Source organism: Pipistrellus kuhlii, unplaced genomic scaffold (genome assembly GCF_014108245.1).
Source record: "Pipistrellus kuhlii isolate mPipKuh1 unplaced genomic scaffold, mPipKuh1.p scaffold_m20_p_20, whole genome shotgun sequence".
In the NCBI taxonomy this organism is placed as follows: Eukaryota; Metazoa; Chordata; class Mammalia; order Chiroptera; family Vespertilionidae; genus Pipistrellus; species Pipistrellus kuhlii.
The window spans coordinates 13,119,696-13,140,282 of record NW_023425516.1 but is presented as its reverse complement, the minus strand read 5'-3'; the positions used below and the strand labels follow the sequence as shown (position 1 = coordinate 13,140,282).

Here is a 20,587-nt window from a genome sequence, read left to right as displayed (position 1 = left end):
GAAAGCACATGACGGGGAGACGGGCACAACCATACATTGCTCGGTGCCACACCAAGGAAGTTTGGCCTGTGGGTGCCCAGAAGAGGGAGCCACTGATTCTGCCCCAGGGGCTAGCAAGGGCTTCTCTATCCAGTGTCTTGGTTTTGGATATTGAAGGAAGGGCATTCCAGGTAGAAAAGACTGCAGGTGCAAAGGGCTTGAAACGGGCCGTGCTTTCTCAGAGCTCAGAGGCAGCACGCGTTTGGCAGTGTGGGGGCACTTGCCCACTTAGGGTTGTAGGAGCTGGGTCCTGAGACCTCAAAGCTTCTCGAGGCAGCCAGAGCTTCCCAAACCCGCATTTCGCGGGTGAAGAAACAGGCACTGCTATTAGAAATAAGAATCCAGAGCCTCTGCGTTATGCAGCCTCTCAGCCAATAAGAACAAGGAAGGTAGACGCGGCGGGTTCGGGCTGGGGTCCCAAGCTGGAAGGGGAAGAAGAGTAGGCTGCTGGGAGGAGGGGCCGCTGCGAGCTCGGAACCGTCCACCAGGGACCCCGGGAGCGGCGGACGACCCCGGCCGAGCCCCGCGCAGACAAGGCATGCCGGGAACAGCGGCCGCTCTCCGGACGGCGTGTGGCAGGGCAGGCGTCGGGGAAGTGCAGCCGGATGGGGTTGGGGATCCCGTGCCGGCACTCGGTGGGGAATTTCCCCACAACCTCGGGTACCAGGTGCTGCGCCCGCCAGCTGGGCCTCGGTGAGCTTTAAGCTTGTCCGGAAACCTGGCGGACCAAAGTGTGGCGCCAGCCGGATGTGCTGCGCCGTTGTTCCGGTGCACGCCGGGAAATGTAGTCCCTCCGGGCTGCCCAGGGCGGTGGCTGCGAGTCCCGCGGACCGGGTGACCGATCTGGCGTGGACTCGGGATGGCTGGGACTGGCGGCTCCGGGGGCCCGATCGGGGCCGGGGCCCTGGCAGGCGGCGCGCGGTCCAAGGTAGCCCCGAGCGTGGACTTTGACCACAGCTGCTCCGACAGTGTCGAGTACCTGACGCTCAACTTCGGGCCCTTCGAGACTGTGCATCGCTGGCGGCGCCTCCCGCCCTGCGACGAGTTCGTGGGGGCTCGGTACGGCGTGGTTCAAGGATCTTGGGGGGGAGGGGGAGTATGTCTGAGAGGGTTTCGTGGTGGGTCCAAGGGGCAAGGCCGGGCCTGGTGTCCTGGAGCGGGACCTGGTAATGGAGGGAGGAGCGGTGGTGTCCAGGAGATGCCCAGGGCACTGGTGGGGATTTTGAGGGAGTCGCGAAGCGGAGTGGCCAGGGGCAAGGTATAGACTCTGTACTATAGAGTCATCTTGTGGGTCTCCAGCTGAGTTCCCTTCTGCTCTGCAGTGGGATGAGGAGGCCAGAGAGTCTAGGACAATGACAGAGTCTCCAATGCAGGGTTCTTTGGGGGTACTGGTGGAATTTAGGGGTTTCTGTTCAATTTGAGAGGTGTTACCCAACTTCTGGGGCAGCCCCGGCTTTTGGTCTCATTTCTTGGGTGCCCCTGGGAGGGGCCTGGTCTCATTCCTACCCGCCTCTCTTTTCTTTCCAGGCGCAGCAAGCACACAGTTGTGGCCTATAAAGATGCCATCTACGTATTTGGTGGAGACAATGGGTGAGTGAGTCTGAGCGTCAGGGTGTTTGGACCAGGGAGGGACACACATGGAGGTTTGGAGGAGGCTTCTGCATGTTCACTGCAATTTTTACAAATGTTAGCCAAGCATTCAACCTCGAGCTCCCAGTCTGTAAGGTTCCCTTGCACTCAAGGCCCTCAGCACAGCATCCAGTGGGAAGCAGATGCTCAGGACACAAACATTTCACTCTTGTTCTGACTGAGTGAACAGCATTGAAAGACACACAGCAGCCCTCGCTGCTACCCTGCCAGGCAGTTGGCCTTCTGCTCACCCTCCTGCGCTTCCTCTGAATCACCTGTGAGTGAGGCCTTCCCGCCCACCTGGACCATCTGCACCTCTTTGCGGCTCCATTGGCCCCGGAGCATACAGTGCTCTGAATTCTCCAGAGCAGGGCCTGTGTCCCAGCACCCAGATGATTTTTTTTTTAAATTTCTTTATTGGTTTTAGAGAGGAAGGGAGAGGGAGAGATTGATAGAAACATCAATGATAGGAGAGAATCATTGATTGGCTGCCGCCTCCAAATCCCCTACAGGGGATCGCAACCCAGGGCATGTGCCCTTGGCCGGAATCGAACCTGGGACCTTTTAGTCCGCAGGCCGACACTCTACCCACTGAGCCAAACCAGCTAGGGTGCACCCAGACAATTTAACAGATGTTTGTCCCATGAAGGAATGAAAGACATTTCATGAGAATCCCCCAAACTGGAAAATGCCTGATGTCCGGCACAGAGCGGTGGGTGGGAACACCCCAGAAGTGTTCTGTAGCAGGAACTGTGGAGCAACAAGCAGAAATAGTATTGCTACAATGTGACGCTAAGCAGCAGAATACAAATTTGTCTCAATATAGCTGTAACTTTGTAGAAGGACTGGGCACAAAGAAAAATGGCCTGTAGCCCTGGGTGGGGGTGAGGGTGGGGAGGTTAAGGAGGAGGGGCAAATGGGAGAGGGGAGGAATTACTGTCACATTCTGCTTCCCAGCTCCTGGCTTCCTGGCTGCATGACCTCAGGTCCTTTTACCGCCCAGGCTGATTCCTCTTCTGTAAATGGAAGTGAGAGCTCAGCCATCTGGTGCAGGCTGAGCTAGGCAGTGTGGGGGCACCCACACAGGCCTCACCTGGCCTGGTGGGCAGGGGGTGCTGGACTCCTGTTGGGTTGACACCCTTCTTCCCTCTTAGTGACGGGCTGGGTGGTAACATGCAGGTGGTGTTAACAGGTGGTGTCATGGCCAGTGGGTTTGTTTTCTGTTTTATTGTAACTTTTTTGGTTGTTTATTACTTGTTTTTAATTGTTTTTGGTTGTTTATTACTTGTATTGTAGTGACATTGGTTAACAAAGTTATATAGGTTTCAGGTGTACAATTCTAAAATACATCACCTATATATTGTATATTCACCAACATTTTATTTTTAATATATTTTACTGATTTTTTTTATAGAGAGGAAGGGAGAGGGATAGAGAGCTAGAAACGTCAATGAGAGAGAAACATCGACCAGCTGCCTCTTGCACATCCCCTACTGGTACTAAGGTACATGCCCTTGATCGGAATCGAACCTGGGACCTTCCAGTCCACAGGCCGATGCTCTATCCACTGAGCCAAACTGGTTTCGGCCACCATCATTTTTTTGTATCTTTAAAATGTAGTTGCTACATCGGCTTTGTGATACAGAGGTGGCAGGAAGGTCAGAGAGAAGGGACGGGGCCTCCTCCGAGATGTGGGCGGGCACAGGCTGTGGCTGGCCGGGCTCATGCTTCGGTCCTGACTCCCCGTAGGCAGCCCCTGTGCCTGCACCAGCTCAGGAGCTTCCTTTGTGGTTCTCTCTGGTCCCTCGGGCACCAGCCGGTGTCTGGCCCTGGCTTAGTCTCCCAGGACAACTCCCCCGCCTCCTGGGCTGCGCGGTCCATCCTCTAGGTCTTGGCTGGGCAGTGCCCTGCGGAGCGGACCGGAGCCAAGCCCGCTCTCCCTGCCTGTGTTTCAGGAAGACGATGCTCAACGACCTGCTGCGGTTCGACGTGAAGGATTGCTCCTGGTGCAGGTGGGTCCCCCGCCCCTGCTCTTTCTCCTCGGACTTGGTCGCGCCGTTTGGGGCCCGGATTGCCAGTGGAGTCAGATTCCTGGGAAGGCAGACAGAAGCTTTGAGGAGGAGATAAGAACTCCCCGCCCCCCATGCCATACCCAGTGTTCCCTCTATCTCTTGGGTTTCTTTCCCAGTCCATGACGGAGATAGATTATCCCGAATCCTCTTAATGAGGGGATCTGTTTGATCGGGTGTGGGTCCTCAAGTTCTGTCATCGCGCCTGCCTCCCAGGCCAGGGCTGGAGCCAGCACGGAGGGCCATCGGCGATGGGTTCTTCTAGAACAACTCTGCTGCTGCAGGGGCTCCTCCTCCTCCTCCCCCACCCCGGCCTCCGGGGGCCCATCCTCTGCCCAGAGCCCCCACCCAGGCCGTGGGCATCACGCGGACCCTGGCCTGCCTCCTGCAGATGGCCCTCCCTAGCTGTGCGGCTATGGACAAGACACCTACCCTCTCTGAGCTCTGCATATTTGTGCCCTGCGGTCTAGCCCCTGACCTGGAGCAGCTCGCAGCTGAGGGGGAGAAATAGGTTCTGGGGTTAGAAGACACTGGGCTTCCTCTTGAGCTCTGCCATCTGCTTGTGCAGAAGCCCAGGCTCACCGAGCCCCTGGGTGCCACGCTCTGCCCCGGAGCTCCGTGTGCAGCCCTCTGGGGCGGGGTGTGACCCCTCCCCCCCACTGACAGAGGAGGATGTCAGGGCTCAGGACCCACAGGCCATGTACCTTAGTTGCGGACACATCCTCAGTTGGGGGTGTGCAGGAGGCAGCTGATCGATGCTTCTCTCTCATTGATGTTTCTAACTCTCTATCCCTCTCGCTTCCTTCTGTAAAACATTAATAAAATATATTTAAAAAAAAGAAAAGAAAAAAAAGAGAATGTACCTGAGTTGCAGGTCTGATCCCTGCCTCGTCAGGGCACTTGTGGGAGGCAACCAATCAGTGTGCCTCTGTCACATTGATGTTTCTCTCTCCCTCCCTCCCTCCCTCCCTCCCTCTCTCTGTCCCCCTCTCCCCCCCTCCCTTCTACTCTCTCTAGAATAAATGGTAAAAATATCCTCACTTCCTTGAATGAGGATTTAAAAAAAATTGCTTAAGTATAAAACTGAAAAGGAGCAGCCCCCAGAAAGCAGTCTAAATGGGTTTTTAATTTGATAAGTAAAATTTGTGGGCTACCCATGCTGTAGAACAGAGTGCAGCTGTGAGACGGGGGTAAAGATGGTTCTAGAATGGCTCGAAGACCTACTCACAGTCTACTATTTAAAAAAAAAAGTTTTAATTGACTTTTTACAGAGAGGAAGAGACAGGGATAGAGAGTTAGAAACATCGATGAGAGAGAAACATCCATCAGCTGCCTCTTGCTCACCCCCTGCTGGGGATGTGCCCACAACCAAGGTTGCCCTTGACGGGAATCGAACCCGGGACCTTTCAGTCCACAGGCTGACGCTCTATCCACTGAGCCAAACCGGTTTCAGCTCACAGTCTACTATTGTAGTAAACTGAAAAGGCACATTGCAAAATATCTACCAGATGACTCCATTTTAAAAGATCACAAATTTTACTTATCAAATTAAAAACCCATTTATACTGCTTCCCGAGGCACAATACGCAGGTGTGGGGGGTGACTTCCAGATGTGGACAGTGGTTTCTAGCAAAGGGTTTCATATAAATGCTAGTGCTGTGTGTGTTCTTTGCTTATTGGCAGTTTTCTAAAAGGTTTCTCTAGTGATACGGTTATTACCTTCAACATTCTGCTGACCCCGTTGCCTCTCGCTCTCCCGCAGGGCCTTCACCACGGGGACCCCGCCGGCGCCCCGCTACCACCACTCCGCCGTGGTCTACGGGAGCAGCATGTTCGTCTTCGGTGAGAGGCCGGGGTCCCGCCCCCCGTCAAGCCTCAGCCCACATGCTGGCCCCTCTCTGTCCACCCTGACCCTCAGCCCGGTCTCCTGGGGCGGGAACGGCCTGCCTCCGTGACTGGGCTGGAAGGAGGCTTTCCCTCCCTCCCCGCCAGAGACAGGGAATGGCGTCCTGCCGATCTTTGTGTCCCCGGAGCCCAGCACGGACTGAGGCAGGCACCCAGTAGGCGTTCCCAAGGTGTGCGGAGAAATCCTGGAATGCATTTTTTTAAAAAATATTTTATTGATTTTTTACAGAGAGTAAGAGTGAGGGATAGAGAGCTAGAAACATCGATGAGAGAGAATCATCTATCAGCTGCCTCTTGCAAACCCCCTACTGGGCATGTGCCCGCAACCAAGGTACATGCCCTTGACCGGAATCGAACCCGGGACCCCTGAGTTCGCAGGCCGACGCTCTATCCACTGAGCCAAACTGGTCCTGGCTGGAATGCATTTTTAATGGGGCCGGGTTCTGCCTTCTCCGCCTGGGGTTTGAGGACTCTGAGGTGCTGCCTGTGGGTGTGACGATTGCTCTCTCTTCACTCAGGGGGTTACACCGGGGACATTTACTCCAATTCTAACTTGAAGAACAAAAACGACCTCTTCGAATACAAGTTCGCGACGGGCCAGTGGACGGAGTGGAAGATTGAAGGGCGGTGAGAGCCTGCTGAGACCTTCGGGGCTGTTCTGCGGGCTCCGGCCCCGCGGCATTACGGACGAGCCTGAGGCGTGGGTGGAAGGGACCCGGGTGTCCGGTGATGAGTGTGTCCGTGGTTCTACCGGGCGGGCACCCCTTTGGTATTCGGTAGCACCTGGGAGAGGTCTCTGCCCGGTGATGTCTGAATGCACCACCAGGGACCTGGTGCCACGGGAGCTCGGCCCCTCCTGCTGTTGATTGGATCCTGACTGGAGTCCCGGCACCGGCAGATGTGGGCACGGCGGTCGGGCCTGGCGGGACTTGCAGGGCTGTGTGGCCACTGGACCAGCCTTGTGGGGCTGTGAGGCTCAGGTCTGCACCGAGTGGCCTCATTCCTCCCCCACCTCATGCTCCAGGTTGCCGGTCGCCAGGTCGGCCCACGGTGCCACGGTGTACAGTGACAAGTTGTGGATCTTTGCTGGCTATGATGGCAATGCCAGGTAGGTGGTGGCCTGGCCCGTGGGCACAAAGTGGGCTTCCTTGGTCTTGGACAGCTCACTCTGGGGGTTTCTCGTGAGGGTGGGTATGTGGGCGGAGGGGCGAGGGGGGGGGCGCAGGATGAGGGTGATGGCCACTGATGGGAGCCCCTTTCCTACCCCCACAATGCTTAAAAGGACTGGCGCCCCTGAGGTCCCTCCCAGGGCATCTGAGGGGCCTCAAGCCAGGCCCCTGTTTGTACAGCTGTCGTGCATGTCTCCAGAGTAAATAGCTGGGGTCCTCAGAGCTGGGGGTGGGAGAGGTGGCCCCTGGCATGGCTGGGGTGGAGACACTCAGGCCCACAGCAAGGAATGACCCTAAGGCAGTGTTTCCCAAAGTGTGGCACGCGGACCCCCAGGGGTACGGGAAGAGTTTGGAGGGGGTACGCGTTGCACCGGAGTTTGGTGGGGATATGCACTGCACCGTGCTTAGCTGCGCCTAATTCTACGTTCTCATGAGTACGAGGGGTGCTCAGCGTTATGAAAATTATAGAAGGGGTACACATATGTCAGAAGTTTGGGAAGCACTGCCCTAAGGGCAAGTAAGCGGGTGGGTGGCAGCAGCCAGGCTCAGACCCGGCCTTTCCCCTGCAGAGGACAGAGTGCTTGCCTGTGTCACAGCATTCCCTCCTCGTTTCAACAAATTGGCTTTGCTGTGTGTTTCCGATTACAAAGCAGCATGTGCTCATTCCCCAGCACTTCAGCATAACAGACACTCTAAACAGTGAAATTTCTGTGAGCGCGGCCCCTCTGCAGTCCTACCCCAGGGACCAGCCGAGGGCTGACCCTGTGCCCTGCCCTAGAGTTGGGAATGAGGCCTTCCTTCGAGTGAGGCCTCTCTTCCTGCCGGGACTGGGCAGGGCCTGGCACAGCAGGGACTCAGTGTAGCCCCCACACTCCCTCCACTGAGGCTCCGGCTTCATGGCTGCCCCAGAGTCCCCTGGTCAGAGTCCCAAGTGACAGGACTTCCCTGGAGCCATCCCCCGGCCACGCCCTGGCCCACCCCGCCAGTCAGCCCCAGTGGTGGGCATTCTGACCCCTTTGTCCTTGTGCAGGTTGAATGACATGTGGACCATTGGCCTTCAGGACCGAGAGCTCACGTGCTGGGAGGAGGTAAGGGGCTGGAGGGTTTGGGGGTGGGTTGTGGGGAAGCAGGTGAGAGGTACAGGGGAACAGGGCGGGCAAAGGTGGCAGGGAGCTGAGGGGCTCGGGCACGGGGAAGGCTGGGGTGGAGGCTGCTTTGCTCCCTCTGCCAAAGCCCAGCCTTGACCTCTGCCGTGCCCTTCCCACTGACCTGCCTGCCAATCCCAGTGGCAGTGGCCTAGTGACTACACCAGTGGTCGGCAAACTGCGGCTCGCGAGCCACATGCGGCTCTTTGGCCCCTTGAGTTTTTAGCAAAGGCCAGCTTAGGAGGACCCTAATTAAGGTAATAACAATGTACCTACCTATATAGTTTAAGTTTTAAAAATGTGGCTCTCCAAAGAAATTTCAATCGTACTGTTGATATTTGGCTCTGTTGACTAATGAGTTTGCGGACCACTGGTCACTAAATCCACCTTTACCTGAATAGCGAGGATAGCACGCCCCCTGCTGTCTGTTTCCAGATGGCTGGGGGTATCTTTCTCTTTCGGGAAGACTTTAGCCCCCATGTAGGAGCAGACGGTGGGGCTTTAGGTGGTTCTATAAGAAAATGATAAGTGAGCCCACATTCACAGAAGAAACTCTGGGAGTGAAAGCCGGCCCGGCTGAGCAGCGTGCGCCTGGACGTGCGTCGTGCGTGCCGGGTCCCGCGAGGGCCCTGGCTGAGCTGCCTCCGCCCCCCCAGGTGGTGCAGAGCGGCGAGATCCCCCCGTCCTGCTGCAACTTCCCGGTGGCCGTGTGCAGGGACAAGATGTTTGTGTTCTCAGGGCAGAGTGGAGCCAAGATAACCAACAACCTCTTCCAGTTTGAGTTCAAGGACAAGATGTGAGTGCCCTGGTGGTGGGGCCTCGGCACGCCCCGCCTGCCTCCGGGGCCATCCGTGTGAGCTCCCAGTGAGGCAGGGCCAGCCGCCCTCCCCCTGAGCGGGGAGGTGTGGTGTCTCCAAACAGACTGAGCCCCAGGTCCCCTGCAGGCCCCTTGGGTGTGGCTGCGGCTCAGCGAGACAGGGCCTGGGCGGCCTCCCTTTTTGAGCGAAGAACGCCCCACCCCGTGGATGGCAGGGTCAGGGCCACCAGTACCAGATGTGGCTGGCACAGCGCTCCTACGAGGGAGGGTGCTGGGCCCTGAGAGCTTCCAGCGTGCGCTGTCCTTGACCGCCGGCCAGCCCTCCACCCTGCGCCGGGGACTGAGGCGAGCGCCGGGCGTCGGCTCTGGGAGTCGGTGGAGGAGAAGAAAGGAGTTTGGGCTGCAGGTCAGCGAGGCTCCGGAGGGGACTGGAGCTGCCCTAGATGCCAGGGTAGCAGCTGGGGAGGAGAAAGGCTGGGTGTCCTGGGCAGGGGTGACCCCGCTGATGCCTGTCCCGGGGTGGCCAGGCCTGGGGGAGAGCCACATGCACCCTGGCTCGCTGCTCCGCCCTGGCCTGGGCCCTCAGGCCTGGGTATCACACGTGGCTCACAGCAGACAGGCAGGCCTGGAGAAGTGAGGGCACGGGCAGAAGCCAGACCGGGAGGGAATGGGGCAGGCATGCAGACTCTGGCCAGGCGGACAGGTGGCTGGGGTCCTCAGGGAGGTGGCAGTATGGGGGTCTGAGGGCTGCACAAGGACCTGGGGTACCTGTGGAGGAGGCTGAGGAAGGCGCATCGAGGGGGCTGCAGGACGAGGAGCCCAGGGGTGACAGGGACAGGTTAGGAAGAAGACCATGGAGACGCGGCCACCGGCAGCAGCCAGGTGGGTAGTGGGTGACTCTGGGGCCCGATTGGGCTGCGCCTGTGTGGTGCCACCTTCCTCGCAGGCCAGCCCCCAGGCAGTTTCCTTCCTGCCTCATGCTTGCCCCCCCACCCCCTGCCCCCAAAGACGTGTGCAGAGCTGGTTCCAGAGCGAAATTCGACCAGGGACATTAGGCAAATGCTCCGCAGCCCTCCCTCGGCCGGGGAAAGGTCTCCCCAGGGTGCAGGGCACTTGGACGCCTGGGCCTGTGGTGGGGGCCTCGCAGCCCAGGTGCAGGTCCCAGGGGAGCAGGAGCCCCCCTGCCCAGCACTGGTTCCTCGTTGTGTGCGCCCAGGTGGACACGCATCCCCACCGAGCACCTGCTCCGGGGCTCCCCGCCGCCCCCTCAGCGGCGCTACGGGCACACGATGGTGGCCTTTGACCGCCACCTCTACGTGTTTGGGGGCGCAGCCGACAACACTCTGCCCAACGAGCTGCACTGCTACGACGTGGACTTCCAGACCTGGGAGGTGGTGCAGCCCAGTTCGGACAGCGAGGTGAGCACTGCCAGGCATTGCCGGGGTGATCCACGGCCTGTGGCCTGGGCCGTGTTCCTGACCCACCTGCTCCATCTCCTCCCCCTGCTCCCACCTGCTCACACCTGCTCACACCTGCTCCACCTGCTCACACCTGCTCACATCTCCTCCCACCTGCTCACACCTGCTCCACCTCCTCACACCTCCCACCTGCTCACACCTGCTCCACTTCATACCTGCTCACACCTGCTCCATCTCCTCCCACCTGCTCCCACTGCTCACACCTGCTCACACCTGCTCACCTGCTCACACCTCACACCTGCTCACACCTGCTCCACCTCCTCACACCTGCTCACACCTGCTCCTCCTCCTCACACCTGCTCTCACCTGCTCACACCTCCTCACACCTGCTCCCATCTCCTCACACCTGCTCCACCTCCTCACACTTGCTCACACCTGCTCCACCTCCTCACACCTGCTCCCACCTCCTCACACCTGCTCACACCTCCTCACACCTCAGGGTGTTCCTGGGGCTCCAGGCAGCCAGCAGGAGCAAGGCCAGGATGCCCGTAGCCTGGACCCACCCTGGCCTGACTCTGGGGCCTGGGCCTCTGCCTGCTCTGCACTTGCAGCCTGTGGGCTTGTACGATTCCACTTCCCACCACGTTTGCATTGTGCGGAGGATGTTCTCCTGGCTCCCAACTCAGCCCTCCTCCTGCGGCCCCCCTCCCCGCCCCTGTAGCTCTGGGTGAGGAGGGTGAGCAGTCTCTGGTGCTGCCTGGCTTTTGCTGACGGGTTGCGCCCCGCGTGCCTCCCATCAGGTTGGTGGGGCCGAGGTACCAGAGCGAGCAGCTGCTTCTGAGGAGATGCCGGCCCTGCCCTGCGAGGACCGGGGTGGCTTCAAGAAGTCCCGAGATGTGTTCGGCCTGGACTTCGGCACCACCAATGCCAAGCAGCCTTCCCCGCCGGCCTCAGAGGTGAGGGCCAGTTGCGCTTGTGACCGCTCCCTCGCCCTCTGAGGCCGCACCTGTGATCTGCCCGTCTCAGAGGTGGGGAGACTGAGGCTCAGAGTAGGTGAGTTGCGGGCCAGAGCCCATGCCCCGCTGGCTGGGCCGTGTCAGTGCAGCATGTGAGACTGAGCACCAGCTGTGTCCGCTCTGGGCCCCAGGGGCCCCGTCCTGCCTGCTCAGCTACACGGGCCCTGTGCCCGCAGCTGTGCCCCGGGCCCTGCTCCAGCCCCTCCCCCAAGGCCAGCGGTGCCATGTCCTTAGCCACCAGATGACCGCTCTTGGCCTCAGCCAGCCCCCTGCTGGAGACCCAGCCCTGCCCTGCCCCCCCTTGCTGACTTGCCCCCCGCCCACCAGCTGCCCAGCGGAAGGCTCTTCCACGCGGCCGCTGTGATCTCGGACGCCATGTACATCTTCGGGGGCACCGTGGACAACAACATCCGCAGCGGCGAGATGTACAGGTTCCAGGTGCGGCTCACGGCCTCACCGGCTCCCTGTGCGCTGACTCCGCGGGGAGGCCCGCCGGGGCGAACGGGCCCCGACGATGGAAGCGGGCCCAGCGGGTGGGGGTGCCCAGAGCCAGGGCTGCACCCGGTGGGAGGGCAGCCTGTCTGATGGCCTGGCAGCTGGGAGGAGAGGGGACCCCGGGCTGAGGCAGTCGGGAACCGCAGTGCAGGGTGCCGCTGGTGGGGCCGGCGGGGGCTCAGAGCAGAGCCAGGAGAGGTCTGGGAGCACCTGGGTCAGTGGAGGGAGCCAGGCTGTGCTGAGCTTGGCATTGGGGCCTCGGAGGGGGCAAAGCCAGGAGGAGTGTCCCTACTTGGTAACGCCCGTCTCCTCCGCCAGTTCTCCTGTTACCCCAAGTGCACGCTCCACGAAGACTACGGGCGGCTGTGGGAGAGCCGCCAGTTCTGCGACGTGGAGTTCGTGCTGGGCGAGGTGGGTGCCCTCTCTGTGTACGGAGGAGTGGGGGCTTCGCACCCAGGGTCCCGCCGGCTGGGCCTGTGCCCCTCGGGGAGAGACTCTACGCCCCTCCACCTGTCGTTCTCGCTGCAGAAGGAGGAGTGTGTCCAGGGCCATGTGGCCATCGTCACAGCGCGCAGCCGCTGGCTCCGCAGGAAGATCACGCAGGCCAAGGAGCGGCTGGCCCAGGTGAGGTGCGGCCCTGCCTGGCCCTGCCTGGGCGGCGGCATTCCTGGGGTGCCCTGCAGCTCCCCTTCCTCTTCCCACAGAAGCTGGAGGAGGAGGCAGCTCCGGCTCCCAGGGAGGCCCCTGCCGTGCCTGCGGGCGGGGCTCGGCCACCGCTGCTGCACGTGGCCATCCGCGAGGCCGAGGCCCGGCCCTTCGAGGTGCTCATGCAGTTCCTCTACACCGACAAGATCAAGTACCCGAGGAAAGGTCTGCCGGGGCTGCGGGAGCCGGGACGGGGTGGGGGGTGGTGGTGCCAGGGATCCTACTTGCAGGTGGGCAGCCTGAGGCTCAGAGGCCGAGGTTACCCACGTGTGGTCCAGCGACTGAGCCGCTGCCTAGTGGCCCCCGCCCGCACCTGTCTATGGAGGGAGCCCGGGCCCTGTCCTCCCCGAGCCCCCGCCCAAGGGCCCCCAGGCTCAGGGAGCTCTTGGCGCAGGCCACGTGGAGGACGTGCTGCTCATCATGGACGTGTACAAGCTGGCGCTGAGCTTCCAGCTGTGCCGCCTGGAGCAGCTGTGCCGGCAGTACATCGAGGCCTCCGTGGACCTGCAGAACGTGCTGGTCGTGTGCGAGAGTGCCGCCAGGCTGCAGCTGGGCCAGCTGAAGGTGCCTCGCGGCCCGCCCCGCCCACTGCCGCCTGCCCCTCGCCTGCCCGGTCCGCCGCCCGGTTGGGGCCGAGGCCTGACCCCGCCCGTCTGTCCGGCCTGTCTGTCCCAGGAGCACTGCCTGAACTTCGTGGTGAAGGAGTCCCACTTCAACCAGGTGATCATGATGAAGGAGTTCGAGCACCTCTCATCGCCGCTGATCGTGGAGATCGTCCGGCGGAAGCAGCAGCCGCCGTCTCGCGCCCCCTCGGACCAGCCCGTGGACATCGGTAGGAAGCCTAGTCCTTTCCCTGCCAGGGGCCGGCCAGGTAGCCTTCATCATGGTCAAGACTGGGAGCCATGGGACACCTGCCAGGCTCTCAGGCAGGGGGGAGGGGTGGGTGCAGAGGACCCCAGTGTGTCCCCTGGTGCAGGGCAGGGGCCAAGAGGGAGGCAGGTCAGGCTCAGGTAAAGGAACGAGGGCCCACTCCCCGGACTTTCCACGGTGGGCGTGTGCCTGTGGGTAGGGAACCTCCGGAGCCCGTTTCTGCCGGGGATACGGGGCACCTCTCTGGTGAGGGTGCTGCCCTGCATGACATCCGGTCTGAGAGCCTCTGAAGTGGGCGATGTGCTCAGTGATTAGTCACCAAGCTTCTCTTCTAAGCGTGCCCATGCCTGGGGCCCAGTGAGGGGGGAGCACAGCCTGCAGACCTCAGATGCTCCCACTGCTTTCCTGTGCCCCTTACCTGGGAAGGGAGGGCACAGGCTCCTTCATCCTCATCTCTCTCTGGGGCCTGTGCTGACCCTGGTCACTGCCCCGGGCAACACACAGCAGGCACACGGCGTGCCAGGCGCAGAGGAGGGCTCAGTGAGCTGAGTTTGGGAAATCAGACTCTGGGGGTGGGCATGCCTGAGGGCTGTGTGTGGAGCTGAGGACAGGGCCTGATGGTGCCTCATGGGCCCAAATGGGGCCTCTTGCCTGGAGGAGGTTCACTCAGGGTGGCAAATGGGCAGATGTGCGGGAGGAAGTGCCCGGGGGCCCTGAGGCCCGAGTGAGGGGCAGGGTCTACTAAGGGACAGGAGGTGCCTGCTCAGGGTCCCTCCATGCCCCTCCAGGCACATCTCTGATCCAGGACATGAAGGCATACCTGGAAGGGGCCGGCGCGGAGTTCTGTGACATCACGCTGCTGCTGGATGGGCACCCTCGGCCAGCCCACAAGGCGATTCTGGCCGCCCGCTCCAGGTGGGTAGAGGTGTAGCTGCCAGGCAGGCGGGGCCCAGGCAGGCGCCGGCTGCACCCGCTAAGAGCCAGGCCTCTGCCACCCCCTGTCTGCAGCTACTTTGAGGCCATGTTCCGGTCCTTCATGCCCGAGGACGGGCAGGTAAACATCTCCATTGGGGAGATGGTGCCCAGCAGGCAGGCCTTCGAGTCCATGCTGCGCTACATCTACTACGGGGAGGTCAACATGCCTCCTGAGGACTCACTGCATCCTCACCCCCAAGGGTGCTCCCCGGGCTTTCCACAGCGGGTTCCCAGCATCCACCTCGGGCAGCCTGGCCGGCTGGTCTTGGCTGGGTGATCTCCCGAGGGCTTTTGGTGGTGGTGCTCTCCTAGGGCTCTCTCAGGTAGTTGGTCATGTGGCACCGAGGGCTTTGTAACCAGGAGGGATAGTGGGTTCTTGATCTCATGGCTGTTTGGAGTGAGGGGGTGGTCATTGCTATGTGACAGGGGAGCAGACGGACACAGAGTGATTCCTGGTCACGGCCCTTCAGTGGGGGGTCTGAACGTGGGGTGCGAGGATCTCCTTTAGGGCTCTGAGAGACTGGCCAATAGGAGTGTTTTCCTGGGGAGAGGGTGCTGTGGTGTTTTTGGAATCTTGATGGGGCTTTTGACCCCTAAGTGGTCAGAGTCTGTGTAGAGATCAAGCCAGTGATCTGCTTGGATTGGAGCCCATGCCAGACTCTCCTGGTGGGGCAGGTCCCCTGGCTCTGAGCATGTGCAGTCTCGGGTTTTCTCTGCCCCCGGGAGGAGGGCGGTGAGCGGGAGGATGGCTCCTTTGGCGACAGCTCCTTAACCAGCTCCCCCAGCTACCTGTTCGCGGCTCCCTACTACTACGGCTTTTACAACAACCGGCTGCAGGCGTACTGCAAGCAGAACCTGGAGATGAATGTGACGGTGCAGAACGTGCTGCAGGTAGTACACCTGGTGCCTGCTGGCCTCCCCGCACCTGGGCAGGTGGGTGAGAGGTGGGGGCAACCCCTCAACGATCCTGCCATTCCAGATCCTGGAGGCGGCTGACAAGACGCAGGCACTGGACATGAAACGGCACTGCCTGCACATCATCGTGCACCAGTTCACTAAGGTGAGGCCCTCCTGGCTCTGCGCTCACTGCTCACCCCTCACCTGCTCACCCCATGACCCTCTCTCCATGGCAGCAGCCGTGGCCAGGCGGGGGGAGGGGCCCGGAACCTTGCCATCTTCTGCAGCCGTAGGCCCTGGGGATAACCAAGCAGAGCCACTCCCCCTCTGGCCACTCCTCGCCCCATCTTAGGAGCCCACTCAGCCCTCACATGAACCCAGTTCCATCCTGTTCTGGTCCACCCCCACAGGTCTCCAAGCTGCCAACGCTGCGCTCGCTGAGCCAACAGCTACTGCTCGACATCATAGACTCCCTGGCCTCCCACATCTCCGACAAGCAGTGTGCCGAGCTGGGCGCAGACATATGAGGCCCAGGCAGTGCCAGCCACAGATGGAGAATGACCGTGCCTGCCCTGCCCCCTGCAAAAACTGTTTTGGCAGTCCTCAGGCTTGCAATAGCGATCAGACCCGCTGGCCAAAAGGCAGGGCGCCCGGAGCCGCAGAAGAGAGCTGAGGGGACACGGGGGGGCTCCAAATGCCCCATTTCACAGTTGATGACACAGGTCACACAGGAAGTGGATGGTGAAACAGGCCCCCCAGGTGGCCTCCTCTCCTGGGATGGAGGCGTGCGTGGGAAGCTGGGGCTCAGTGATAGGAAGAGGCAGGATTCCCGGCCTGGGTCCATCAGGGAATCCCACAGGGACCCAGCATAGTTGTGCATCTGGCTACAGTCATGTTGGTCTTCAATGTGGGGGTCACACAGGCCCCCCTCACCAAGGATGGTATAAGGGCTCCCTGGAGCTTATGCATGGGCACCTGTGATGGGCAGATGGAATCTGATTCAAGATGAATTTTGGAGTGTGAAGGGCCCTGGGGCCAGTTCTTAGCCCACAGGGCCAACCACTCTGGACTGGGTCTGGATTCCAGAGGGACTTCAGGATCCCACATTATCTGTGTGTCCACCCCCCTGGGCTGTGCCGAGGAGGAATCAGTAAAGACGCCCCCAGTCCCTGTGTATCCGTGTTCTGTCACAGGCACGCCTCTGTTGAAGCTACAGCAGTGCTACCTACCACACACGCCTTGCTGGTATGGTCCCCACCGGTGGGCTCTGGCCCTGGCCTTTGGCCCTCGCACAGCTGCGGATGGGCCATGTGGCCCAGTTGCTTGGGATTTGTCAGTCTTGCCTGGTTCTCTGTCAGCAACTTCTCACCCGCACCTGAGGCAACCAGACCCAGGGAGGAAGGGGCTGGCAGGAATCCAGGCTGGCTTCTCCCTCCTGAGCCTAAGCCTGGGGCTCCTGCAGGGGGTGGAAATGCAGCCTTTCCTGTCCCCCCACAGCAGGCCCTGTGATTGCACCCCAATGCGGAAGGCACCGTTCAGCCTCCTTCTGGGAATAAGAATCCCAGGGACCCTGCTGCCTCAGCTTCTAGGAAGCCACTTTGGGGGAAATGATCTTTCTCCCCTGCCTCAGGGTTCACCTTCCTCTGGCTGTGCCTCGTGCAAACGCACCTGCCACTCAGCCCTTGAAGAGCCTGGGTGTAGGCGGATGAGGAGCCGCTGTGGCAGGTGAGCACCCTTAGGCAAGGGAGCCCATCCATAGAGCAAAATGAGCTTGGCGGCCCTGGGGGACCATCTGCAGATCCTGCTTTACAGTGGACGACTTGGGACCCTTGTAACTGGTCACCTGTCTTTTCTAGACATGCTGTAAATAAATGAAGCCACATAAAAAGCAAATTTCAGAACTGTGTGGCGACTCACAGGACTAGAAAGAATTCAGCTGTGCTCTTGGGGCTGTTGTGGCCAAGGCCCAGCAGGCAGGCATCACCTGTGCGGTTCCAGTCGCCCCATGCACGAAGCTACTATGATTACAGGAGCAGGGAAGCCTTCTAGATTTCAGTCAAGTTGAATTAAAATGGGGACACAGATGGAAGCCAGGACTGCTGCTGTGTGCTTCCCCCACTTCTCCAGGGACCAGAAATGCTGAGCCTTACTACTTGCCAAGCATAGCAGCCCTAGAAGATCAGAAAATACTATTTTTGTCCTGATTTTCAGATGAGATAGGCCCATCTGAGTGGGGGCTGGCCTTCAGGCCAGGACTCAGGCTGGAAGCCGGATGGGTCCCTGGAAAGGAACTCTCTGGCTTGGGTTTTTAGGAGCATTTCCCAAAAAACCAGTTTGTGTTGGCACCTGTTTCAGGTGCCAAAGGAAGGTGTCTAGTGCTGCCCCAGCCTCTACTTATGCCATCCCCACCCTCAGAGAACCCGTGGGGTACGGAACTGCATGGGGAGGTGCAGGCAAGAGCTGTTCTCCGTTATCTGCAGCCCAGGGTCTGAGCCTTCTGGGGGCTGCAGCCACTGACTGGGGGAACAAGCCCGGTACTGAGGCAAGCGCCCAGCCCTCAGCTGAACCAGATATAGGGCCTCCTAGAACCCACTTTATTGGGGCAGCTGGTAGGTCTGGTGGATGCAACTCAAAGCAGGTCCCTTTCCAGGTGGATTCCGAGGAAGAGGCTGGAGCCCTGACAGGCACCCCCTCATCAGCCGTGGGTCCAGCGGCCCCTCACTCAGGTCATGCTGTTGCTCAGCTGCATGGCAAAGTCCTGCACGTGTTCCTTCAGAGTCTGGCGGGCATCTGCCTGTGCCCGCTTCTCCCGCGCCCTCTCCTGCTGTAGCTTGGTTAGCCGCAGCCGCAGTCGCTGTTCCCGTCGCTTGCAGGCCTGCAGCTGGCGCTGGGCCTTGTCCAGGGCATCGAGTGCAGCCTCAGCCCTCCGCTTCCAGAGCAGGGCACTGCCCACCTGGTAGCTGTGCTCATTCTGGATGTAGGCTCCAGCGGGTGGTGGGAGGCGCAGCATGTAGGCGGAGGGTGAGACAGGCCGAGGCTCGAGAGGGGACGGCTGCCGCTCTGGCTCCCGCTCCGGCGAGGGCTGGGCGCTGCAGCCTGCTTCATCTGCTTGGGCACCCAGAGGCCCCAGGAGGTCTGAGAAGGGACTGCTGAGGCCAGGCTCCAGCCTCCCCACAGGGGAGGCAGGCAAAGCAGCAGGTGCCGAGGCCTCTTCCACGGGAAAGCAGGTGACCTCGGCAGGTGGAGGTGGAGAAAAAGGAGTTGTGGGTCCTCGGCCCTCAGGGCAGCTGTGGGGGAGAGAGACTGACAGGTCAGGCTAAGGGCTTGCCAGGCCCCGCTTCACCAGCCCCCCTGAACAGGAGCACCAGCTCGCTCCATAGGCTCAGGACCCTGTCCATAACTGCTGCTGGTAGACACTCTAAAGCCCAGTCCCTCAAAATTGGGGCGAGTGGAGCAACCCTCACCCACAGCACATACCGCTTCCTGCATCGCCGGAGCCGGCTGACATCGGGGGGACCAGGTGGGTAATGGTGCCCCTTGGTCTTGGTTGTCCGGCGCAACTTGGTGAAAGACTCAAATATCGTGGGAACTGCCCCCTCCTTCAGCCTGTGATACCCACTGTTGGGGAAAGCAACCTGGATGAGATAGAGAATGAGCATGGCCACCCCCAGCTGACGTGCAGGGATCAGAGTGAGCATGCCTTCCAGCACCCTGGAGCTGGCTCTCCCGTTCTAGCAAACAATTAATTTGGAGAATGCCAAATCGGGCAGAGTTACACCAATCTCTTCCCTGCAGGACTCCTCAAAGTTAAGGTGTGTGGAAAGGCTCCACCAGAACTGGGTTGACCAGTAAAAGGAATTATTTCATTTGTGGACTTGGTGGGAGGACTGGGGTTCTAAGGAATACTTGCTGGAAAAGCTAATGTTTTCCTCTGTGTCACTGGCATAGCCATCCCGAGGGGCTGGGTCTTACTGATCTCATCTGCTGCAAGAGGAAACTGAGGTACAGAGCTGGGAAGAGACAGCCATCCCTGAAACTAGGTCTGCCTGTCTTCGTACCAGGTGATTCTGGATACAGATTTGGGCCCTACAGGTACCCCAATGCTGGCTGGCAAGGAGGCTCACCTGATTCCCACCAGCTCAAAGCAGTTCTCCTCGAAGTGTTTGGAGCAGAAGTAGATGTACTCGGATGATGGGTCCCATAGGCCCTGGCCGCTGGGGTCCAGCCTCTGGCAATTGGCCAGCCACAAGCCTCGCCTTGGGTTGTCCTTTTTGGGGAGTCTGTGGAGCCACAAACCTGTGAACCCCCGGGCTTCCTGAAGCCCTGGGGCTATGCTGCCTATGTTCCCAAGATGGGAAGAGCTGGCCCTGCACATGCTGCCAGGAGGCCGCCCTTCAACCCGAACAAGGAAGCACCGTCCTCCAGAGCACAGGCGCAGAATCTAGGCCTCAAAAAGAGGCACAATTTGCTCAGCGTCATCTAGTAGGTAAGAGCGCAGAGCAGAAAATTCAAGGGTGGTGGAGGTGCATCCTTCCTTTCCCATCCGGACTCAATTCCTCCTAGATCGCCCGCTTTACCCCCTCCCACCCACCCACAAGTTCAAGCTTCGCCCCGAACGGAGAACGCGTGCGTGCAATTGTGGCTTCACGCCAGCAAAATGCGCACATGCGCAGGTCAACCTGCGTGAGCCAGCACGCACGCGCGCTGACCTGTGGAAGGAGATGCCGCGATTGCGTGTCTCGCGCGTATCCCGAGTGCAGCAGCCGGCGGCGGAGCAGTGACGCGGCATCTGGGGAAGAGGCGGGAGCTTGGTCGCGGGCGGCTGGCTGGCCCGTAGGGTCCTCGAGCCCCCAGCCGCCGCTCCGGTTCAGGCAGCCCTGGCTTGCCGAGTCTCCCTCTGCCCGATTTCGCCCGAGCCCCTTCCCAGCCCTTTCTCGGGCTCCCGTCCGCGGCACTCACGGTCTCGCCATTGCTGAGCCGCCGGAGCCTCGCGAGATGTGGCGAGTGGCGGAAGTTGAAACCATAGAGACTGGGAAGTACAGGACGCTGTCCTGAGGGGCGGGTCTGGACCCGGAAATGATGGGAGCATGGGGTCGCAACTGTGAACGCTACGTTCTAAGCTCCCCGTACGCTTTCGTCTTCGCAAAGTAAGCCCCTCGCCGTGCCCTTTGTGGCTATTGGCTGTCGACCAGTAGTGCCCTTGGCCCGGACCATGCATTCTCGGCGGTCCCGAATGCAAGAGAAGAAACTTCAACGGCAAGAAAAGGGGCCTGGACTCGAGTTCAAACCCGACAAAAACCAGTGCTCACGACTTCTGGAGCGGTGCCTCTAATTGGAAGGGTGGGCAATGCCAGTGATTACGTTTTGGGAAATGTGATGGGCACAGGCTCTGTGCTAGCGACTTCGGTCAGGTACCCGAAAGGGGAAAGCTAAGGGCC

General features: G+C 60.3%; 2 protein-coding genes across 6 annotated transcripts; one reads left to right on the top strand and one right to left on the bottom strand.

Annotated features, from left to right (window-relative positions):
- Positions 1-70: 70 nt before the first annotated feature.
- On the top strand, positions 71-17,047 carry LZTR1 (leucine zipper like transcription regulator 1). Its single transcript, XM_036449516.2, has 21 exons — positions 71-1,098; positions 1,567-1,629; positions 3,624-3,680; positions 5,500-5,579; positions 6,161-6,269; positions 6,667-6,750; positions 7,842-7,899; positions 8,613-8,752; positions 9,990-10,191; positions 10,992-11,147; positions 11,535-11,645; positions 12,021-12,113; positions 12,231-12,326; positions 12,407-12,572; positions 12,802-12,971; positions 13,083-13,239; positions 14,066-14,192; positions 14,286-14,435; positions 15,038-15,143; positions 15,232-15,312; positions 15,560-17,047. The coding sequence occupies exons 1-21, from the start codon at positions 899-901 to the stop codon at positions 15,674-15,676; spliced, it is 2,523 nt and encodes an 840-aa protein (XP_036305409.1). The 5' UTR covers positions 71-898; the 3' UTR covers positions 15,677-17,047.
- A 675-nt stretch (positions 17,048-17,722) lies between these two features.
- Positions 17,723-20,580, bottom strand: THAP7 (THAP domain containing 7). Of its 5 annotated transcripts, none has more exons than XM_045585519.1 (5): positions 20,462-20,580; positions 19,859-20,419; positions 19,274-19,429; positions 18,627-18,767; positions 17,723-18,436 (listed from the first exon to the last, which is right to left on the bottom strand). In XM_045585519.1, exons 2-5 carry the CDS (start codon positions 19,936-19,938, stop codon positions 17,872-17,874), a joined length of 942 nt encoding a protein of 313 aa, XP_045441475.1. In that variant the 5' UTR covers positions 19,939-20,419; positions 20,462-20,580; the 3' UTR covers positions 17,723-17,871. The 5 variants fall into 5 exon arrangements, with proteins under 5 accessions (XP_045441475.1, XP_036305451.1, XP_036305453.1 ...); XM_036449558.2 differs by having other exon boundaries at positions 19,859-19,938; positions 20,109-20,497; XM_036449560.2 differs by lacking the exon at positions 19,274-19,429 and having other exon boundaries at positions 19,859-19,938; positions 20,109-20,499.
- Between the last annotated feature and the right edge of the window lie 7 nt (positions 20,581-20,587).

What these genes read in the sequence shown, in the direction of transcription:
- LZTR1 (XM_036449516.2), top strand. Translation starts at nt 899, where the DNA reads ATGGCTGGGACTGGCGGCTCCGGGGGCCCGATCGGGGCCGGGGCCCTG. An exon ending in GTATTTGGTGGAGACAATGG is followed by an intron (nt 1,630 to 3,623) that starts GTGAGTGAGTCT and finishes CCTGTGTTTCAG; the next exon opens with GAAGACGATGCTCAACGACC. An exon ending in CCAAGGAGCGGCTGGCCCAG is followed by an intron (nt 12,327 to 12,406) that starts GTGAGGTGCGGC and finishes CTCTTCCCACAG; the next exon opens with AAGCTGGAGGAGGAGGCAGC.
- THAP7 (XM_036449557.2), bottom strand. Translation starts at nt 19,524, where the DNA reads ATGTGCAGGGCCAGCTCTTCCCATCTTGGGAACATAGGCAGCATAGCC. An exon ending in TTTGAGCTGGTGGGAATCAG is followed by an intron (nt 18,768 to 19,273) that starts GTGAGCCTCCTT and finishes TTTCCCCAACAG; the next exon opens with TGGGTATCACAGGCTGAAGG. An exon ending in CTCCGGCGATGCAGGAAGCG is followed by an intron (nt 18,437 to 18,626) that starts GTATGTGCTGTG and finishes TCTCCCCCACAG; the next exon opens with CTGCCCTGAGGGCCGAGGAC.